Consider the following 16,314-nt stretch of genomic DNA (forward strand, 5'->3'; position numbering starts at 1 on the left):
GGGGGGGGGGGGGTTGCTGTCCTGCCCATAGAGGGGGCTGCCCTCCCCTGTGCACAGACTCTTTCTTATTAAAGTGCAATTTATTTTACTGCAGCTGTGTTTCCCCTCCCCCAGCCTTGTTTGTTCTTGGGTGGGGGAGGGGGGCATTGGCCATGGGCAGGGCCGGGCCACCTGGCGGCCATGAGCAGGGCTGGGCCACCGGCCGTGCTGGGCCCATGGGGAAAGGGAGGCATTGGTCATGCCACGTCCCTAGCTCCGATTGCCCTGGGGCTGCCGGCACCTGTGTCCCTCTTCTCTGCCCCCAGGGGCTCCCCAGAAAGCAGGGCCCCAGCTCCCTCCTACTGCAGGGGGTCTGTGGGTCTGGGCCCCCTGCAGCAATGAGAGCTGCTGGAGATCCACTCTCCCCTGGGCTAATGGGGCGAGTTGCGGTGAAAATCTGGACCCCCTTCCCCTCCCCCACAGCCCCCCATGCTGTACCCAGGCCCTGGGGCTCCTGGTCATGCAGCCATAGGTGGGGGGAGGGGATTGAGGGGCACCAGCAGAGCTGGGTGGGGAGGGGCAGGGCTGGTGTAGCAGGGGGCTGCAGGTCAGGAGTGAGGGGAGCCCAGGGCTGGTTTATCTAGGGGCTGTGGGTGGGGATTGAGGGTCTCTGGTGGAGCTTGGGGCAGGGGGGCAGGAGAACTCAGGCCTGGGTTTATCCAGAGGCTGCGGGTCCCCCTGTGTCACTACAACCCTACACTGACATTCTCTAGCAGGGCTCATTCTCTGTTTGGGTGGGGGCATCTCCAGCAGCTGCTTCCTCCCCCTCTCCCAGCTGAAAGAAGTGAGAGCGAAAAAGAGCAGGTAAAAAAAACACACATTTCCCACCCTGCCCCGGCTGCAGGAAGACCTGGGCCCTGGGGCCCATCACCCTGGCCTTGGGGCGGCTCCAGAATTTCAGCCGTCAGTTGAAAATACAGTTCTGCTTCGAGCCCCTGCAAGTGGGGAGAAAAGTGAAAACTGGGGAGCTGCCCTGGGGTACAAGAGACACTGCCTGAGTCTGCTGGGAGAGGGGGGGAGAACTGTGTGAGCAATGCTGCCTGAGTCTGCCAAGAGCCTGAGCTTCACTTGGCAGAGCTAGGCCAGGTCCTAGGGGCCCCAGTCCTGGGGGGGAGGAGAGGAGGTGTCACGGGGTCCAATTCTAGTAAAGCTGGGCCTGATCCTCGGCTAACTCAGCAGGCAGAGAAAGTTCCTGGTCTTCCAGCCCAGCAGCATTTCAGGGACTTTGAGTGTGACTGCCCTGCCTGGACCCCTGGTGTCCTCCCCTGCCCTCCAGTTGCTGTCAGAGTTGCTGCAGGCCCTGTGCACCTTCCTGGCTGGGGGTGCCCAGGAATCCCCCAGCTGGGCCCAGAGAAAGCTGCGGTGTGAGGCTGGCCAAGGGCCTCCACATGTAGCCTGTTCACCTGGGGCAAGGGGCAGTAGGCAAACCAGGGATAAAGCCCAGGAGTCCTGGCTCCCATCCACCTCCCCTCGCTCTGCCCTCTAGCCCCCACTGCCCTCCCAGGGATCACACAGAACCCAGGAGTCCTGGCTCCCATCCATCTCCCCTGGATCTGACCACTAGACCCCACTGAGCTCACATAGAACCCAGGAATCCTGGCTCCCAGCCCAGGGCTTGAGCCCTCCCTCTCAGCCATGACAGGGGGCCCATCATCCTCACCCCAAGAGGATGCCAAGCAGCCAGGCTGTTGGGTGGGGTCACCTGGCTCCATGCCTGTTAAACATAACACAGCCTGGGGTGAGAGTCTCTTCAATTCTTTCACTCGCCTGTCGGGGTGGGGCCTGTGCTCCATCCAGAGAGGGCCACGTGCCAAGGGGGGGGGTCCCTGGGGAGTTTAGCTGCTACCCTGGGGAAAGGGGATTTGAATGGCCCCGCTTCGGTAACCCTCCCAAGGGTCTGGTTTGCTCTGCGATAGGCCCTATCGCTGCCAACCACCAGGTGGCGCTGCTGTCTCCTGTTGCCTCCAACTCTCGAGTTCTCTGCTGGGGGTTTTAGGGCTTGTGCGTCGGGACTCCTGGGTTCTATCCCTGGGAAAGGGAGGGGGATCTGGTGGGTTAGAGCAGAGGGGCTGGGAGCCAGGACTCCTGGGTTTTGTCCCCAGCTCTAAGAGGGGAGTGGGGTCTGGGGGTAGAGCAGGTGGCACTGGGGCCAGCATGTGTGTGTGAGTGAGGAATCATGCATGCATTGTTGTTGGTCTTTGTGGGCCTGTGCATGCATTTTTCCTTGCATGTTGCAGCTGGAGCATATGGGTGTGCTTTTGCACCTGTGCATTTGGAGCTGAGTGTGCAGTTCGGTGCATGGAGGGGGTGCATTTTTACACAAATCCGTGTGCATGCATGTCACAGATCCACAGGAGAGCCCTGCGGTGGGACCGGATCTCATGAGCCCCTCTCCAGTAGGACCCACTGCCATAATAGTAGGGCTGGGTGAAATGTACTTTGTTGCTGGTGGGCAAATACCCCAGACTGTAGCGGTTTTCAGGAACACACGAAATCTCCCATCCATTTGGCAGAAAGAGAATCTCAGCAATGTAAAGCCAGCCTGTCTGGTTTTAAATGAAAGTTTTCATACTTCAAGTTAAGCGAGGGATAGAAAGACATTTCTTGTCTAGTATGACAGGAGTTAAAATGTGTTTGTACATGGCTTAAGCAAGATTTATTTGATTCTTTCAGTGATAAAAATTGTGTCTGAATTCTGTTTGTATAGATCATATCTTCACCCACTGGTTTTGTGCTGGTTTTTTTAGCAGCGTGGGGGAATCTGTCTATTTTGCGGGATTTGCAGGATCGAAGATTTCTGGGATGAAAATAGAGGAAATGTGGGAGCGGGTAGGAGCAGGTCTTGCAGGTGGGATGCACATGGATCTGTCATGCGTGTGTCGCTGTCGGCCCATGCGTGAATTTTTGCTTGCATGTTGCTGCGGGAGCATGTGGGCATGTGTTTGCCCATGTGCGTTTGGAGCTAAGCAGGCATCTCAGTGCGTGGGGTGGGGTGGGGTGTATTTTTGCACGGATCCACATGTGCACGTGTCACAGATCCAGGGGGCCAGCCCTGGGGAGGCCCCCTTCAGCGTGTCAGTTCCCCCCACACACACATACTAGGAGCAACCACCTGGCTTCACCGCCTCCTGGGACCTAACCTCGGAGTCTTCCACCCCCCTGTGGCACACCAAGAACAGAAAGTTACTGCCTGGTCCATCTGGGTCAGTCTGGAGTCCTCTGACCCTGCTCTAACTCCAGTCCAGATGCTTCTCGCTTCCAGCAGCCTCACAAGTAACAGCCCCACAAGTAACAACCCCACCAGACCCCTCCTCAGCCCTTTGTTCCCCGACTTGTCAGACCCTCCTGGCTTCCTGCTGCGGGTTCTCTCCACAGGTATTAGCTGCTAGGTGCCAAATGTCCAGGCAGTTGGTATGGCCATCCTCTTCTCAGAGGCTCCATGGGTGTGGAGTCCAGGCAGGTAGGTGTCAACCACACGTGGCTTTCTGCAAAGAGTAAACAACCTTTTCCCACCACCTGGGGAACCATCCACCACTTAGGGGAAACTGAGGCACACATCGCATTCCCATAAAATACGTTGGAAAAGTACCCCGCTGTCCCAGTGCGTTGCTGCAGCTGCATGGCTGTGGGCGTGTGTTGGTAAGATAAGGCTGCAGAGGCAAATATTTGTGAACGACTTTGTGTGCATGCACACACATGCATTGCTGTACAGGTGTTTGTGTGGGCAGGTGCATTCATTTGTGTGTTGTGCATTTGCAGAGGGAGATGTGTACATGCAGTTTTCCTGGTGCCTTTGTGAAAAAGGTGTGTGCGTGCATCCCTGGGGGTGTATTTTTGTGAGTGAGTGTGTGTGTGTGTGTATTTGCAGAGGCATCTGTGCACAAAGGTGTGTGCTTTTTTTACTGCTTTGCATTTGTGTGTGTCAGGGATCTCTCTTATCCCAGCCAGCTCAGGCTTCGTTGCCCGACCGCAAAGAGACAGGCAACGACCAGCAAGAATCCCACTATCAAGTTCTTTATTGTAGCATGTCATACAACAGAGAACTGCCCATCTCACTCCATACAGAACCAGCCCCCCTTCACAAATTCAAACTGCTTTTTATTAGCTACTCTCTCGCATCATCACTTACGTCGCGTCATCACTGTACCTTCCTGGCATTTGTTCCCAGCATACAAAATAAAGAACAACTGTTGCTTCTTGATAACTTCATGCTTAGTACAAAAAAGAATACATGTTACTTTAAAAAGTGTCTGTAAGCATTTTGCTTTCCCAGCCTCTACAAGCATTCTCTTATCTAGCAAGGTCACACAGATGTCTGTGCTGGCCTGTCTACCCCAGCCAGTAAATTAACCAGTAGGCCTTGCTGTGTTTTGCTAAGCTGAACTGGGGTGTTAAGCTGAACTAGGCCAGAACCACACTCATCAATTCCCCCCTTTGTTCCTAGAGGACCCACCAAGGGGACTCGAGGAACACAACTTAGATAACATGATAAGGTAGCATACCCAACACGAAATGTTACTCAGTGCTGGCATACGGGCTTTCATTTCATAAGCAAAGCGAATAAAGGCATTATGTTCATATCCCCTAGTTAATCCCACCACCACAAAAGAAAAACAACAAACAACACACAAATGAGTCCACCAACTCCCCAGGCGACTATTCGCTGCCATTCCTTGGAGAATGGGCACCAGTATGCTTCTTCTTGAGTTTTAGCCTCAGGTTGCCCAAAGGGGTAGCAGTCCATGTGTCCTTGGCAGGGAGGTTGTCTGCTTCTGGCTCACCCTGTTCACAGTGGGGTGAACGTACGTGGCTCCCTCGAAGTCCGATGCCGTCTGCTTCTGGGGAACCCTTTACCAGGTCAGGCTCCCTAGCAAGGCTCCGTTTGACTCTGGTATGATGAATCCAAGTGGGAAGTTCCTTGACCTGAACAGCAGTAGAGCTCACCAGGATCATCTCGAACTGTCCTTGCCACTGGGGTTGAAGTGGAGTCTCTCGGTGAGCTTTGATCCACACCAGGTCACCTGGTGAAATAGAATGAACAGCTTCCCACAATGGTAAAGACTGAGACTGTGCTGAGTATTGTTGTAATGCAGGTAAATGCTGCTGCAAAGCTTTTACATAAGCTTCTGTTTCACAAGTCAGATCAGCGTCACTAGGCATTGACACCAAAGAAGTAAAGGAAGGTGGTACATGTCCAAAAAGTATCTCAAAGGTGCTAGCTTAGTCCTAGAATTCGGGGGAGTCCGGACAATATACAAAACCAAAGGAAGGACTCTAGTCCATTTCATCTTGAGTTCCTTACACAGCTTAGGGTGGGCTTTAGAGTTCCATTCATACGCTCCACCTGGCCTGAGCTCTGAGGGTGCCGGGGGCATGAAAAACCCATTTTGTTCCAACCGTCTCAGTAAGTTCCTTGCAAATTTTTGCTGTAAAATGCGTTCCCTGGTCAGAATCAATCTTTTCAGGAGGGCCAAATCTTGGCATGATTTCATTAAGAAGCACCTTGCAAGCTGCTTTGGCTGTGGCTTGGGCAGTGGGAAAGGCCTCTACCCATCCTGAAAGTTGATCCACGATCACTAACAGATGTTTCTTTCCTTCTGAAGAAGGTAAATCAGTCAAATCAATTTGAATGTGCTGCATGGGCCTGTGAGCCCATCTGCACCTACCAGGTGGCACCTGTTGGCGTGTTCCTTAAGGATTACATTGCTGACAAAGAATACAACTTTCCACTACTCTTCTGGCCATTTCACTTAATCCAGGGAATACAAACTGCCTAAGAACGATTTGAACCATTTTATTCGCTCCTAGATGGGTGTTACTGTGAACCTTTTGTAGCACCTCACGCTGATAGCTTCTAGGTAGGCTAGGACAATCATCACATTCCCAGATTCCCACTGAATTAGGTTGTGCACCCCACTTTTCCCATGTTGCCTTTTCAGTATCTGAAGCTTGTAATTGCCATTGAGCTAAGGGAGAGATTAGGTTTAATTGGGCCCCTTGGAAGGCTGCTGCCTTGGCTGCCCTGTCAGCCAAGCGATTTCCCATTGCGACTGGATCAGTCTGCCTGGTATGAGCTTTGCAGTGGATCACCGCAATCTCCGTTGGAGCCTGAATGGCCTGAAGCAGTTCAGCAATTTCTTTTCCGTGGGCAATCTGAGCTCCAGACGAGATAATGAAACCTCGTTCCTTCCAGATTGCACCCGTGGCATGACACACCCCAAAAGCGTATTTTGAATCTGTATAAATATTGACCCTTTTCCCTTTAGCATAGAGGCAGGCTGCAGTCAGGGCTTTCAACTCTGCTGCTTGAGCACTAACCCCGGGAGAAAGAGCTTCCCCTATTAATACAGTCTCACTATCAGTAACTGCATATCCACAGTGTCTAATTCCCTCACGGATAAAGGCAGATCCATCCAAAAACAACTCCATTTCAGGGTCTTGGAGGGGAACATCAGTAAGGTCAGGGCGAGGGGTGGAAATTAAGTCCAAAACCTGCAAACAATCATGCACGTGTCCACTATTTCCCTCCTGGGGCAACAAAGAAGTGGCACATCGTTGGAGCGTTACCCCATGAGTCATTAGGAGAGCAATTTCATATTTTGACAATAGTTGGTTAGTCAGATGCTTATGCTGTTGTGAATATAACAAGCTGGCCACAGCATGAGGCGTATGCTGTGTTATTGCTAAGCTGAACTGGGGTGCTAAGCAGAATTAGGCCAGAACCACACTCATCATGTGCATCTGTTGTGTTGGCAGGTGCATGCATTTGTGCCTGAAGGTGTGTGCACCGATGATGTGTGTTTGCATCCATTGGGGGTGTGCATTTTGTGCAGGAGGGGTGTGGGCATCTGGTGTGTGTGCCTTGTGCATAAGGGGTGTGTATTTTTGCCTACCGTTATGTGTGTATTAGCTCAAACACATTGTGTGTATGTGCATCTGTGGGCATTTGTTTCTCTCCCGTACGTGTGGTGCTTTTGTGCTGGACTCTGTGTTCATGTAGCATGGGTGCGTTGCTTTTCGCATGCACCGACAGGTATTTTGCACGTGTACTGGTGGCTGTGTGCAACCTCACACACGCTTTAGCACCCTTTCTCCTCCTTCCCACCCCCCGTGCCACGGGCGGGGGAGGGGTGTGGGCGTGGAAGTGGCTGCAGGTTTCCGGTGACCAGGCTCAGTTCCCAAATGGGGAGGGGCTTGGACTAGGCTCCGCCTCCTCTGGGGCAGCAGGGGGGAGGGGTGTACAGTAATGCAAGGTGCAGTGGGTGTGTGGGGACAATGCTTGGCAGAATGGGGTGTCTGGGGGGCAGTGAAGTGTGAGGATGCAGTGAGGTGCAGTGTGGGAGTGGGGTTCAGTGGGGGGATGCAGTGGAGCACTGTGCAGGGGCAAGGGAGTGAGGTTCCCTGGGGATGAGAGATGCAGTGTCTGGTGCAGTGTAGTAGGGTGTGGATTATGGGTTATAGTGGAGTGTAGCGGTGCAGTGCCTTGCAGTGGGGTGTGAGGGTGCAGTGCCCTGTGCAATTAGGCATGGGGGTGCAGTGATGTGTGATGCAGTGCCTAGCACAGTGGAGTACAGGGAGGCATGGGGTGTAGTGGCCAGCACAGTTATGCATGGAGGTGCAGTGAACAGTGTAGTGTGGTGATTCAGTGCTCAGCATGGGGGGGGGCAGTGAGACATGGAGTGCAGTGGGGTGCAGGGGTGCAGTGCCCTGTGCAATTTGGCATGGGGGTGCAGTGATGTGTGATGCAGTGCCTAGAGCAGTGGAGTACAGGGAGGTATAGGATGCAGTGCTGAGTACCGTGGATTACAGTGAGGTGGGGGAGGTGCTGTGCCAGGCACAGTCTGGGGGTGCAGTGAGTGGTGCAGTGAGTGTGGTCATACAGTGCCTAGCGCAGTGGAGTACAGGGAGGCATGGGGTGCAGTGCTCTGTACAGTGGGTTGCAGTGGGTGGGGGTGCAGAGGATTGCAGTGAGGTGGGGGAGGTGCAGTGCCAGGCACAGTGGGGAGGCAGTAGTTAATGCTATGGTAGGGGCGGGCTGTGCACTGCGGTCTCTCGGTCTCCCGCCCCCCCCCCCGGCCGCATCCCTTCCTCTTTTCGAGGGTTTCCTGTCCGTGCTGTCTCTTGGCTCCGTCCCTAGCACCCGGCCCCTCCCGCAGGGACCCCAGCGCCCGACAGACACCTCCGCACCCCAGCACCATGGGACCTCCGGGCCTTCCACCCCTCCATGCCCTACTGGGCTTGGCCTGGGCACTGTTGGGTGAGTCTGACTCCCCCCCGCCACAGCTCCCCCAAACCTCCCCTGCATTGCAGCTCCCCCAGATCTATCCCCTCCCTACAGCCCCCCCTAGACTCCCCCACCAATCAACAGCCCCCCAGCACTCCAGAGGAGCGATGCCCATGAGATGCTGGGGACCCCTCCGAGGCTGGGGGGCGGTGGGGGCAGGAATGGTGGTCCCAGCAGGGTCCTGTCTCGTCCTCCACCCTGCCCACCCCTCTGCTGTGGGCTTCCCAACCCCCCTCCCCCCAGGGCCTCCCCTTCTGCACCCCCTGCTGCTTCCCCTTTCCAAGGAGAGACTCAGCAAAGAACAACACGAAGGGGACGGGCAAGGCCAGGACGCCTGGGTTCTCTCCCCAGCTCTGGGAGGAGAGTGGGATCTAGTGGTTAAAGCAGGGGAGGCTGGGAGCCAGCTAGGAACAGGAGTGTGCGGGTTGGGAAAGGGAGCCATGGCTCCTGGGTTCCACCCATGCCGGGCCTTGATCAAGTCTCTTACCCTTCTCTGTGCCTCAGTTTCCCTTGGCTGAGTGATGTTAATGGGATGGCACAGAGGGAGCTAGCAGTGGAAGTGGGAGGGGGGGACAAGATGTCTGAGTGCCCTGTGGGGCTCAGGCTCCTACTTATGGGTCTCCCCTCCCCCCACACTTCTCTGTATCCTTCCTCCTTCAATCTCCAGCCGTAACATGCTTAAAAATACTCAGCCACAAGACTCGAGCTTCCGGCTGCCTCAGCCCTGTCACACCCTGGTCATATTAATGCAATGGAATCCAGGGGTCCAGGCACCAAGCCCTCTCTGCTCTAACCACTAGACCCCACTGCCTTCCCAGAGCCAGGGAGAGAACCCAGGAATCCTGATGCCAGCCCCAGGGGTCTATTGTACATGGGGATCATTGGTACAGTGCCCCAGTGGCATGGTGACCTCAGGGTGTTAGACACAGCCTAAGAGGGAGATGGGGGGCAGGATCCTGCTGTTCCCCAGTACAAACACAGAGCAGGGTCAGGCCTCAAGCAGAGAAACAAGAGCTGTGAAACTGACCACCGGTGGGGCCTGCAGCAGCTAGGGCCAGGCAAACGGATCGGAAACACTTGCCGGGGTGGGGGTGGGGGTGTCATTGCACAGATAGCACATGGGAGCTGAGATCAGAACCGAACCCTGCCCCCGCTGCAGTCAGGGGTGACTCCGGATCGCCCCGGGGGAGCTGAGATCAGACCCCAGCCCTACCCCCGCTATAGTCAGGGGTGACTCCGGATTGACCCCGGGGAGCTGAGATCAGACCCCAACCCTGCCCCCGCTGCAGTCAGGGGTGACTCTGGATTGACCCCGGGGAGCTGAGATCAGATCCCAGCCCTGCCCCTGCTGCAGTCAGGGGTGACTCCGGATAGACCCAGGGGAGCTGAGATCAGACCCCAGCCCTGCCCCTCCTGCAGTCAGGGATGACTCTGGATCGACCCGGGGGAGCTGAGATCACACCCCAGCTCTGCCCCCGCTGCAGCCAGGGGTGACTCCGGATCGACCAGGGGGAGCTGAGATCACACCCCAGCTCTGCCCCCGCTGCAGCCAGGGGTGACTCCGGATCGACCCAGGGGAGCTGAGATCAGACCCCAGGCCTGCCCCCGCTGCAGTCAGGGGTGACTCCGGATCGACCCGGGGGAGCTGAGATCAGGACAGTCTCGCAGATAGACCCTGCGGAAGTGACTTTGCCCCAGGTCTCACAGTGAAGCTGGAGCCGCGTCCGTCCCAGGCGGATGTTAGCACAGAGGGCTGGGGAGGGAAACATTGGTATTGGATCAAGGTGCGCCGGGGAGCGACAAGCGAGCCAGGGAGCCGTAGGCACCTGGAAACGGACCTCGCAGAGCTCGACCGCTCGGCTCAGCCCAGCAGTCCCATGGCCCATAAGAGCGATTCCCTCCCCTGCCCGCCTCCTCATGCTAATAATCCAATTTACACAGCAGTCTGGGGCAGATCTGGGATGAGAACCCAGGAGTCCTGGCTCCTGCCCGCCCCCCCCCCCCGCTCTAACCGTTAGCCCCCACTTCTCTCTCAGAGCTGGGGAGAGAACACAGGAGTTCTGGCCCCCCGATGCCCCTGGCAGAGGTGAAGTAAGCCGGTCCGGTCCGGTATGGCGTACCAGCAAAAGCCAGTACGCTGTGCTGGACTGCACCGGCTCCCACGGCGGGGATTGAAAGGCAGCCCAGAGCCCTTTAAATCTCGGCCGCAGCCGCGGCTCCGGTGGCTGGGCTGGCGCCGGGATTTAAAGGTCGCAGAGCTCCCCGCAGCTGTGGGCAGCCCCGAGCCTTTTGAATCCCGGCCACTGGGCCCTTTGAATCCGGTGGCTGGGCTCTGGCGTCAGGATTTGAAGGGCTTGGGGCTCCCCTCAGCGGCAGGAGCTCTGGGCCCTTTAAATCCCTGCCCCAGCCCCACAACGCTCGGGGTTCCCGCCGCCCGGCGTCCCGGGCCCTTTAATTTTCCCCTGAACGGCTCCCAGCCACCTCTGCAGCTGGGAGTCCCTGGTTGATTTAAAGGCCCTGAGTCTCCCAGACACAGCAGGTGTCCCAGCGCCTTTAAATCTTGAGAGGCCACGCCCCTTCTGGATGAGGCCGCGCCCCCTCAGGATTCATGCAGTACCAAAGTCCTGTAAATTACTTTTACCCCTGCCCCCTGGTCTAACCACTAGCTCCCACTTCCCTCCTAGAGCTGGGGAGAGAATGCAGAAGTCCTGGCCCCCAGACCTCCCTGGTCTAACCACTACCTGCACTGCCCTTCCAGAGCTGGGGAGAGAAAGCAGGAGTCCTAGCTCCCAACCCCCTCCTTCCCCCGCTCTAACCATTAGACTGAGGATCCTTTTCTTTGTCTTGCAGGTTCTGTTAACGCACAGAGAGGTGAGGAGCCGCCCCACACTTAGGGGCTGGAACTCGGGGTGCTGGGGTCTGGCCGTGCCCCCTGACTGGAGGGGGTTTCCAGGGTTTCCAGTTTGGTTCAGTGGCTCTCAGCTGCCCCACACACTCCCACTGCGCAAATTGCTCCAATGCCCCTGCCCCACACCCCATTCTGTCCCTGCCCCCCAGCTCACTTCCCTGCCCCCTGCATCTTTACTCTCCACTCCCTGCTCCCCCCCGGCCTCTACTTCCCCACCCTGCCCCACACCCTATTCCTTCCCTGCCCCCCAACTTGCCTCTCTCCCCTCCCTGCCCCCCTGCATCTCTACTCCTCCACCCCCTCCCTGCCCCCACAGCCCTTCTGTGCCCCACTGCTCTGGTCTCAGCCCCCTGCTCCCCACACCCGCTCGCCTTTTTCCTCCTGCCCCAGCTGGCTACCCTCCATTTCATGCCCCCTTTGCCTTCTCTCTCTGCCCCCAACCCCACCGCAGTCCCACACAACCTCCATCCCTCCCCTTGTGGCCCACTGCTCCCAAACCCCCTCTCCTTCTCTCCCTGCCCCCCCAACCTCCTTACCCTCCTCCCCCACATCCTGCCCCTCCCCCACCCCGTACCCTACAGATCCATGGCTTGATGCCCATTTCTTTCTCTCCCCCCTGCCCAGATTGCACTGGCTGCCCCCAGCTGAGCGGGGGGCTGATCGCGGGGCTGGTCGTGGGGGACCTGCTGCTGACGCTGCTCATCGCTATGGCTGTCTACTGCCTGGCTGGCAAGATCCACCGCCATCGGGGGAGCGCACAGGGTACGGCACTGGGGAGCGTGCTGGGGCCGAGGGGTGGGGTTGGGGAGGAATTGAGGGGCAGCCAGGAGGTGGAGCAGGGGAAGAGTTGGGGGTGCACAGGGTATGGGATTAGGGGTCATACAAGGAATGGGGGGCACCCAGGGGATGCGGTTGGGGGTCATGTAGGGAATGGGGGCACCCAGGGGATGGGGCGGGGGAGGAATTTGGGGGTGCACAGGGTATGGGTTTGGGGGTCATACAGGAAACGGGGGGCACCCAGGGATGGGGCAGTGGAGGAATTTGGGGGTTGCATAGCGTATGGGGTTGGGAGTCATACAGGAATGGGGGTCACCCAGGGGATGGGGAAGGATCGGGGGCTACCAGGGGATGGGGCGGTGGAGGAATTTGAGGGATGCACAGGGGATGGGGTTGGGAGTCATACAGGGAACCGGGGGCACCCAGGGGATGGGGTGGGGATGAATTTGGGGGTGCACAGGGTATGGGGTTGGGAGTCATACAGGGAACAGGGGGCACGCAGGGGATGGGGCAGGGGAGGAATTTGGGGGGTGCACAGGGTATGGGGTTGGGCGTCACCCGGGGATGGGGCAGGGGAAGGAACAGGAGGCAGCCAGGGGATGGGGTTGGAGAAGAATTTGGGGGTGCACTGGGTATGGGGTTGGGCGTCACCGGGGATGGGGCGGGGGAAGGATCGGGGGCAGCCAGGGGATGGGGTTGGGGAGGGGGCCAGGGACACCCAGGAAAAGGGGGGGCTCCCAGCGAGAAGGGTTGAGTGGGACTGCATGGGAGGGAGTGTCTGCTACCACCTGCTGGCAGGATGTGACCTGCTCTTTCTGTGTCCGTCTGTCCCTGCTCACCCCCTGCACACACAGACCGACGTTCATTTCTTACCCCCCAGGGGAGGTCAAGAAGCCCCCCGCCCCTGAGACGGAGTCGCCGTACCAGGTGAGCATGACCTGCTGTTTCCACTGGCCCCCACCCCTCGACCCCACAATGTATCACGACCAGGCTTGTCTCAGCCACGTGTCAGGGCCCCGCACTGACCAGAGTGCCTGGGGATTTGCCCTCCGTTACAGCCACTAGCTGGAGGGGATCTCGGCTTTCGACTGCTACGAATGATCCTTGGCACCATCACTTACCCTCCCAGACCCTGCACAGGGAGGGGGCAGGGAAAATAGCGTTAGCCCTGTTTGATATGATTGGGAAACAAAGGCACAGATCAGCATATGATTTGAATTGGTGGCAGAGCTAGGGATAGAACCCAGGAGTCCTGGCTCCCAGCTCCCCCCAACCACTAGACCCCACTGCCCTCCCCACGCTGGGGTAGAGCCCAGGAATCCCAGCTCCCAGCCCCCCCCCAACCACTAGACCCCACTGCCCTCCCCACGCTGGGGTAGAACCTAGGAGTACTGGCCTCAGGAAACTCTGACACTCTCCATTTCTCCTCTTGTAGGAGCTCCAGGGTCAGAGATTGGATATTTACAGTGACCTGAAGAAGTCGGGAGCCAATTATTAATGCCCTGTCTCCATCCCATGCCGCTCTGCACCCAAGCAGCTGGTGCCAGGGTGTCAAATCCATGCAGCCTTCGTTGTTGATCTCCGTGCCACCCACTCTGAGCACCGTTCCATGCAAACATGCAGCCCCCCTAAATCTGCAGTGTTGATCCCACCTCGCATAGGTGCTGACTCCGTGGGTGCTCCGGGGCTGGAGCACCGACAGGGAAAAATTGGTGGATGCTCTTCACCCACCGGCAGCTCCCCAACCCACCTCCCTACCCCAGCTCACCTCCGCCTCCTCCCCTGAGCACGTTGCCACATCCTTCTTCTCCCCCCTCCCTCCCAGTGCTTGTGCTGCACAACAGCTGTTTCGCCCAACAAGTGCTAGGAGGGAGGAGGAGGAATGCGCCACGCTCGGGGAAGAGGCGGAACCAGGGCGAGAATTTGGGGAGGGGTCCAATAGGGGCAGGGAAGGGGCAGAGTTGGGGCAGGGCCGGGGCAGGGGCAGGGCCGCGTCCGCAAGCTCCCACGGGCGCCAAGGAAGGTTCTTCAGAGATGCACTTCCTCTCTGCTGGACTCATTTAGTCTCCAGTTCAACCCTGGTCATGGGTTTTGAATCTTAACGAAGTTTTTGGACTGGGAATTTCCTTCCTTGCTGGTTTTTCTCCTCAATGTTATTGGTACAATTTCAGCTTTGACGTCTTTCCCCAGGGAATTTTCTTAGTCGTTTTTCCTTCACTGACGTTATTGGTACAATTTCAACGTTAGCAACGGTTTTTTTGCTTGGAAATTTCCTGACTTGCTTTTTTTCCGTTAAAGTTCTTGGACTGATGTTAACAAAGTTTTTTGGCTGGAAATTTCCAAAGTTGCTTTTTTGAAATTCTTTGACCTGTTTCTATTTAAATGAATTTTTTAGCTCGTGAATGATCACAGTTTTTTCTCTATTCCATTCCTGTTGCTATCACTGGCCCTACCGTAGTCAGTGTTAAAGGTTTTTTGACTGGTTAAGCTGGTTGCCGTTTTTTCTGGTTAAGCTATTGGGCAATTTCCACGTTAGAAAGTCTTTTCGGCCAGGAATGTCTCAAATTTGTTGTTTCGTTGTGTTGAAGTGCTTGTACAATTTCAAGTTTAATGCTGATTTGTGAGAGTTTCCTCAGAGGCGATGCATCTGTGCAGAACAAGGGCATGGTCTCAAGTTGCAGTGGGGGAGGTCTAGGTTGGATATTAGGAAACACTATTTCCTTAGAGGGTGTGAAGCCCTGGAATGGGTTTCCTGGGAGGTGGTGGACTCCTTCCTTCGGGTGTAACTTCTGCCTCTGAGTTGCAGCACCAGGCCGGGTTCAGTATCGAGGTCCATTTCATACACAGGCATAACCGGCTCGAGCCCCCCAGTGGACCTGGGACAATTTACATACCCACCTGCGCCACTAGGAGGCTAATTTCCCTCTCGCAAGCACGGTTGGTGTAGCAAAATCTTTATAAGGAGGGAACAATGCGACATCACATTGGGACACCACAACAGGATTATAACACAAACCATAAGCAAAACCCCTCCAGTAACATTTGCGTGTCTTTTCCCTTAGGGTCTTAGTCCAATCACCCAAGTCCAACACCAAAGTCTCTGGTCGTGCCACCCCAGTTCAAAGTTTATCTGCAGGTTTTACCCCGCCGGGATGGGTGGAAATGGGGGAGCACACAGGGTGTTAAGGGGCACCTTACATGGGCCAGGGCAACTGCTCCGCCTCTCCGTGGGAGTTCTGCTGCAGCCTTCCCCCGACCAGCTCCACTCCACCAGCTGTGCGCTCCTCCAGCCAACTCGTGAGCCATCCGCCATCCCACAACCGCTCACTCTGCTCACACGTTCCGGGCTGCTCCACCGCCTGCAAACTGCTCCGCTCTGCGCTGCTTAGCGATAGATCTTCAGGCTCCCCACTATTTAACCAGCACTCAGCGATCTCAGCTCAGTAGCTTAGCTCTCTTAGTGATTTCAGCTTGTAGTAGGGGAGCCCCAGTGGTGCCATTGGCCAAAGTGAATTCAGCTCAGCAGCCTCTAGATGGCTCATAATGGAATAAAATTAGCTCTGCTCTTCAACAGTGGAGAGAGGAGGATGTACAATGGTGTTTCAGGCCTCAAAGGCCATCCATCAGGTACACACACCAATCCCCAACTCTCTCATTCAATGGGTTTTGGCACCCATGTCCCTTGTCTAGCAAGTGTACTTAATTGATAGAGACATCTCTGTTCATAGCAGTCTATGTTCCTCATTACATAATCAGAGTTACAACACTTTATTCCTCCTGTCCATGTCCCAATAACAAAGAAATTGGGGGTCCCAGAGCTGTCAAAATAACCATCCCAGGCTGCCGTGGGCTATGCTAGGTGGGGGTGGGGGTGCCAATGAAAATACCTAAAATTCTTTTCCACCCTCCCCATAATTCACCACCAGATGTCAGGGTAGAGCTCATCCCGACTCTGCTTACAGAGGTTTTCAAGGCCCAGCTTGACAAAGCCCTGGCTGGGATGATTTAGTTGGTCCAGCTTTGAGCAGGGGGTTGGACTAGAACCTCCTGAGGTCCCTTCCAACCCTGGTATTCTATGATTCTATCTCAGTCCCTGGTGAGCCATCACCCTGAGGTGTTATGTGCGGCTGTTACCCCACTGCCTCGCCCCAGAGATGGCTGCATCTCAGCACTGGGTGAGTCATGCCTGTAATTAAGATCGCTAAAGTACTAGCGCCCCCTAGAGAGGGAAGGCCCCGTGTCCCATTCCCTGCACCCCTGAGCTAGCCAGACCCAAACCCTGGGAGCCGATGGGAGCCGGTGACCC

At 56.3% G+C, this 16,314-nt stretch overlaps 1 protein-coding gene across 1 annotated transcript; it reads left to right on the top strand.

Annotated features, from left to right (window-relative positions):
* Positions 1-8,141: 8,141 nt before the first annotated feature.
* Positions 8,142-14,634, top strand: TYROBP (transmembrane immune signaling adaptor TYROBP). Its single transcript, XM_032795337.2, has 5 exons — positions 8,142-8,296; positions 11,174-11,194; positions 11,856-11,993; positions 12,889-12,935; positions 13,444-14,634. Exons 1-5 carry the CDS (start codon positions 8,236-8,238, stop codon positions 13,504-13,506), a joined length of 330 nt encoding a protein of 109 aa, XP_032651228.1. The 5' UTR covers positions 8,142-8,235; the 3' UTR covers positions 13,507-14,634.
* Positions 14,635-16,314: the final 1,680 nt, after the last annotated feature.

The sequence above is a fragment of the Chelonoidis abingdonii genome, chromosome 11, assembly GCF_003597395.2.
Source record: "Chelonoidis abingdonii isolate Lonesome George chromosome 11, CheloAbing_2.0, whole genome shotgun sequence".
In the NCBI taxonomy this organism is placed as follows: Eukaryota; Metazoa; Chordata; order Testudines; family Testudinidae; genus Chelonoidis; species Chelonoidis abingdonii.

Bases quoted from the DNA above. Each gene is read 5' to 3' on its own strand.
- TYROBP (XM_032795337.2), top strand. From the start codon at position 8,236: ATGGGACCTCCGGGCCTTCCACCCCTCCATGCCCTACTGGGCTTGGCC. The intron at 11,195-11,855 runs GTGAGGAGCCGC...CCCCCTGCCCAG, and splicing joins TTCTGTTAACGCACAGAGAG to ATTGCACTGGCTGCCCCCAG. The intron at 12,936-13,443 runs GTGAGCATGACC...CTCCTCTTGTAG, and splicing joins AGACGGAGTCGCCGTACCAG to GAGCTCCAGGGTCAGAGATT.